The sequence below is a fragment of the Anoplopoma fimbria genome, chromosome 3, assembly GCF_027596085.1.
Source record: "Anoplopoma fimbria isolate UVic2021 breed Golden Eagle Sablefish chromosome 3, Afim_UVic_2022, whole genome shotgun sequence".
NCBI classification, from domain to species: Eukaryota; Metazoa; Chordata; class Actinopteri; order Perciformes; family Anoplopomatidae; genus Anoplopoma; species Anoplopoma fimbria.
This window is the reverse complement of record NC_072451.1, coordinates 16,141,255-16,146,159: the sequence shown is the minus strand read 5'-3', so window position 1 is coordinate 16,146,159 and position 4,905 is coordinate 16,141,255. Positions and strand designations below refer to the sequence as shown.

Genomic DNA, 4,905 nt, shown 5'->3' with positions numbered 1-4,905 from the left:
ATTACAGGAAAAAAAGAGGATTGAATTGCACCTGTTCTTTGAGAAAAGGAAATAAAGTGCAGACATAACAGATCACCTCTATTTCCAACCACAAAGTGGTATCATTTCCTGTGCTCTCTGCTGATGGAATGAGATTACACAAAGCTATTCTCAGAGACCTAACTCACAAGGAACACACATCCTGGACATTTATCTGGCCATGGGGAGACATAATCTAAAGGTAGATGAGTCGATCCATCATTGATCTGAACCTCTCGTCTCCCCAGCCCCTGATTCCTACTACCACAAACAAGTGAGACGAGAGAAAACCCTCATAGGTAAGTGACTATTTCTTAATATTTCCTTATTTTGTGATGCATCTATCCTGATTGCCTGTTTCAAAAACATATCAATAAGCCAAAAAGAAATCATTGATAATGACTTAGAAAAACTTTATTATTATAACAAGTTAATATCTACATCACAAGAACTTCGCTGAATGCAAAATCAAAGATGGAGCTAAATATCTTACCAATAAGTTAAAAAACTTGAAAATACAGCAAATCATACAAAGAAATACAAAATGTGTTACAAGATCTAAATCTAGATGTATAAAATAAAAACAGCTAAGTACCACATTTTTTACTAATTAGAAAAAATTAAATTGTCTTGCGGTAATAGGCATAAATCAACAAACAACAAATAGTGGAGAGACTTTTACAGAAACACAACGTCTCCATGTCCATGAGCTGGTTGTTTCCCTGACTAATGCACTGAAAATAGAGAGCACTGTAGCACAGCTCTGGTGGTAATGCTTACATTGCTCGGGACCTTAATGTGCTTAATGATTACAAGGAAATTCTCTCCTGTCATTACACATAGAGTACACGGACCACATGTGACACTAATCCAAAAATAACAAGCCTGCTTTTTCTTCTTCATTTCTCCAATTCAGCGTGATGCCCCCACATCATTTCTTGACCCCACACATATTTCCATAACACAATGTGCAGTCGCTCTGCAGCGTGCGCCTCACGCCAACACTGCTACTAAAATCGTTAAGGGAGGGCCCCGGGAGGAGTATTGAACAGGTTATGGGATTGAGCTGTAGCATCATATTAGCTTTATGACAATTAAAGTAATTCTGTCTTGCTGTGAGGCCTGGTGGACAGAAATCCTATTCAGCTTTGGAGCGGGGACAAGCTCAAGATGGATGCTCCAAAGTTTGATTGTCATTCTGCTCTACAGATTGGTCTCCATTTCCAGTGCACGTGATAGTCATACTGAAGACAGCACTTCTCCCGTCGAGTCCTTGAAAGGATCCTTTTTCTCGGCCTTCTCCAGATCGATGCGGTGGATGGATCCTGGCTTGATGACGATGTCCTCTGTCTCCACCTCTCTGTATTTCCCTGACTGGTCCTTCTGGAAGACCTGCTTCAGCCTCTTCTTCATCTCAGGATCAGGGCAGTACAGGTACTCGTACAGGCCGGCAGCAAGGAGGCCCCCCAGAATGGGTCCAACCCAGTACACCTACGATGAACAGCAAAACAAACACCTTATTTAGTCGGCTGGTGATTCATGGGAGTTTTTTTTATTACTGTCGACAACAATCTAGCACTGGCATCGCCACCAAAACTGTCAAACTTTCCAGCTGTGTTCGGCTACAGATCTCTAAAAAGGGTCAAGGTTAATCAGAGGCAGGTAGATCAGTGTCTGAGGAATCCAGCATTTGCTGCCAGGAGAGCAAAATTAAATATGATACCACCCACATTGACTGACTGTTTTCCCCAAGCATATCTCTTAATACAGACACACAAAACGTTGACACCATGCTGTCGTCTGCAAATAGCTCAGTGGAAATAATTGCCAGAATAGAAAAATTCAGCACTAATGCTATTTTACACCTCTTTCAGTGACATCTCATTATGTAGCTGGAAGCATAAAATGCTGTAAATGTGTGATTCTGTGGCGATTTTTTTGTTGTTGGTTGTAATCCTAAATTCAAGGGCCATATGTAAGATTTTCCAAACCTGTCACCCCTCATTTTCTCTTTGCTGTCCCTGATATAAGTGAAAGACCATTATTTGATTGTATTTTTAGGTGACAGCTGGTTTTACTGTTCTGGCAATGCTACTGAAAAATGTGACCTTACCGGGTTTCAACACGGCATACACTCACCCTCTTCAGGACATCATCCGTAGCTACTGCCAATGATTTCAGGGCACTTTGACGTGGTACTATGGCATAACATTTGAACCAGGTCCAGAATACTAAATACCTAGTCATGCAGAAATGGCCTATCAAACAGTCCCAGCCACTATCTGGGTAGTATTTTAGCCATGCAAACTCCTATAAGACAGATCGTCCTATTTTTTAAAGTATCTCTTACCCAGTGGTTCTCGAAGTTAAGTGTGATCAGAGCAGGCGCAAAGGACCGAGCAGGGTTCATGCTGGCTCCAGTGTAAGGGATCTAAAGGACACATAGCAGGGTTGATTTCAGTCATTACATTACATCATCACCAGATATATGTCTTTAGGTATAATGCTGTCTTACTTTGACTTACAGAACATGTCCTGTACTGAAAAATAGATCTACCGCAAGTCATGATGTATGCGATTGCTGAACAGACCCAGGGAGGAATCTGTGGAGCGGTTTGAGAGATAACATCTATTTCCCTGTGCATTCATTTGCTCTGCAGGGTTCAGGGAGCCCCCGGGAGATTGGTTGCTATGCGATGGCAGCCTCTAATAAAGATGTGCATGTGGATGTGATTCAGTGAGTAGCATGCAATATCACACGCAGAAGATTCTTTGATGCACCTGGTCTTTCTCAAGATGCATCAGTGCTCCAGCTTTCAGTGCATGCTGAAGGGGCTGGCACTTGGAGCTAGTCTTGTTCTGCGGTTCTTTAATGTGGTGTGTTGAATTTCATTAGATGTTGAGATGTATCTTTGAATCAGCGTTTCAGGATTGGAAGCGTAAGAGGGGCCAGCTGATGGTTGATATGGTTGCAGAAGGTTGCTAAGGTTGATGTTTTGTAGTTAGGTTTTTATATAACTGTTTGAATATAAATGCTGTTGCAAATATTACATTGTTTCTGTATGATCCAGTTGGCCGCCATCTTGCTGGAGACAAGCATGAAAATTATTTGAGAATCCCTGCTGTAAATATTCCCTCAGCCTTCTTACCCTAACTTTCATTTCATATTTATCTCTCATTTAACTCACTGGGAGGTACTTACTGCAAATAAGTGACCAATAGCTACAGCAAAGCCGATTGAAAGGCTAGCAGAGCCTCCTAGATCGACGCGTTTGGGATCACAGGTGGCGAAGATGGTGAAGACCAGTTCGAAGGTGATAAGGAGCTCCACAAGAAGGCCGTGTCCCACTGAGATGTTGGAGTTCACCTTGGAAACAGAAGAATTTCCTTATTAACTCTATCACTAAGAAGACTGAGCATACCCACAAGGAAAACTGAGATTCTTACCGTGGTCACACCGAAGGAACCTCTGAAAGCAGCAGGTGTGACGAAGTAGAGGATCCCTGCTCCTGTAACAGCTCCCAGGCACTGAGCCACCACATAGAACAATGCCTTTGCCAGGCTCAGCTTTCTAGTTACAACCATAGCCGCCGTGACCGCAGGGTTTATGTGTCCACCGCTGATGTGGCCGAAGCACTGCACCATGGTGGCGATGCTCAGCCCAAAGCACAGGGAGATAAGGACGAGGTCAGCTGGGGGAGGCTTCTCCTCCCCTGCAGCCCAGTTGATGGTGGAGCCCAGACCGAGAAGGACAAAGATGAGAGTGGCCAGGTATTCTCCAGACACAGCCCTCCAGAAGTCCTTGGTCCAGACCCCTTTAAATGCCACCATTATGCTCTGACAGTTACACCGGGAAAGGAACCTCCTGGCAAAAAGAATAATGAGCAAAATGATTAGCCTACTTATGTATTCCTGGTGTGTGCATGTGGCTGGAAATGTACTGAACCCTATCAGCATGGCTGCCTCCGGGCACAACATTTATAACTCCACTTGGGATTTAAGCCAGTGACTTTCCATCACAAAATGCCATACAGAGCGTTCTTTAAACATTGTATACAGGGGCAAATTATCACACTTACTGTCAAAGCATAAAGCACTTAATTGCTGTCACTTATTGAACTATGACTATTAATGCCAGAGAGAACAGTCATTAGAGGCTGTTGCTGTACATTTAGAAAAATGTTTAAAATTAAAATGAAGTATCAGCAAACATCCAAAGCAACATTGATAACTTCAGTCATCTCTTCTCCTTTGTCAAAAAGCTAAAACTTACCTAATACATAAACGTGTTCTCCCTCTCTCTGTCCCCGTTGTGTTTGATGTGTTCTCATTCATAAGTCCTGGTGAGTTATTCAACCAGCAGAGGCATCGCTCCCTTGCTCACATCTAAAAAGTTGAAATGGCTGTGTGACCCAGTGGTACTTACAGGAGAGCAGCAGGCTGTGAGAGAGCAGGAGAAGAGCAGAGAGCAGGTCTGTCAGATGAACATGATCCACACATTGTGCCCTGGGATTGCATCCAGCAGCTTTATTAAGTTACTAGCCAGGGCATCACCTCACGGGAATTAAACAGCCTGCACAGGGGGGAAGAGGAGGGAGGAGCCGGGAGATTTGCTTGCTCTGCAAACAGTTGCGCTGTTGCACACTGTGCGACCGCACCGTGACTCAGTCAGCCTCAGCATCTTATTCATATCAGACTAAGAAACCAGCTGGGGTGAGCACAATATTTACAAACCACTGCAGAACTACATGTTAAATGATCATTTGGCAAATTAAACACATATTGACAATAAAAAAAAAACCTGAAGTAAGTTTAGATTGACAATTAACTTTTTTATTTAAGAAATATTATAGTAATATTGTACAAGGTGCAACATATCATTTGGCA

The 4,905-nt window shown here is 42.9% G+C and overlaps 1 protein-coding gene across 1 annotated transcript; it reads right to left on the bottom strand.

Moving 5' to 3' along the window:
• Positions 1-546: 546 nt before the first annotated feature.
• On the bottom strand, positions 547-4,528 carry aqp4 (aquaporin 4). The gene is made up of 5 exons (XM_054625602.1): positions 4,445-4,528; positions 3,466-3,883; positions 3,221-3,385; positions 2,369-2,449; positions 547-1,509 (listed from the first exon to the last, which is right to left on the bottom strand). Exons 1-5 carry the CDS (start codon positions 4,516-4,518, stop codon positions 1,258-1,260), a joined length of 990 nt encoding a protein of 329 aa, XP_054481577.1. The 5' UTR covers positions 4,519-4,528; the 3' UTR covers positions 547-1,257.
• Between the last annotated feature and the right edge of the window lie 377 nt (positions 4,529-4,905).

Bases quoted from the DNA above. Each gene is read 5' to 3' on its own strand.
- aqp4 (XM_054625602.1), bottom strand. From the start codon at position 4,518: ATGTGTGGATCATGTTCATCTGACAGACCTGCTCTCTGCTCTTCTCCT. The intron at 3,884-4,444 runs GTAAGTACCACT...TCTTTTTGCCAG, and splicing joins TCACAGCCTGCTGCTCTCCT to GAGGTTCCTTTCCCGGTGTA. The intron at 3,386-3,465 runs GTAAGAATCTCA...TCTGTTTCCAAG, and splicing joins GTTCCTTCGGTGTGACCACG to GTGAACTCCAACATCTCAGT.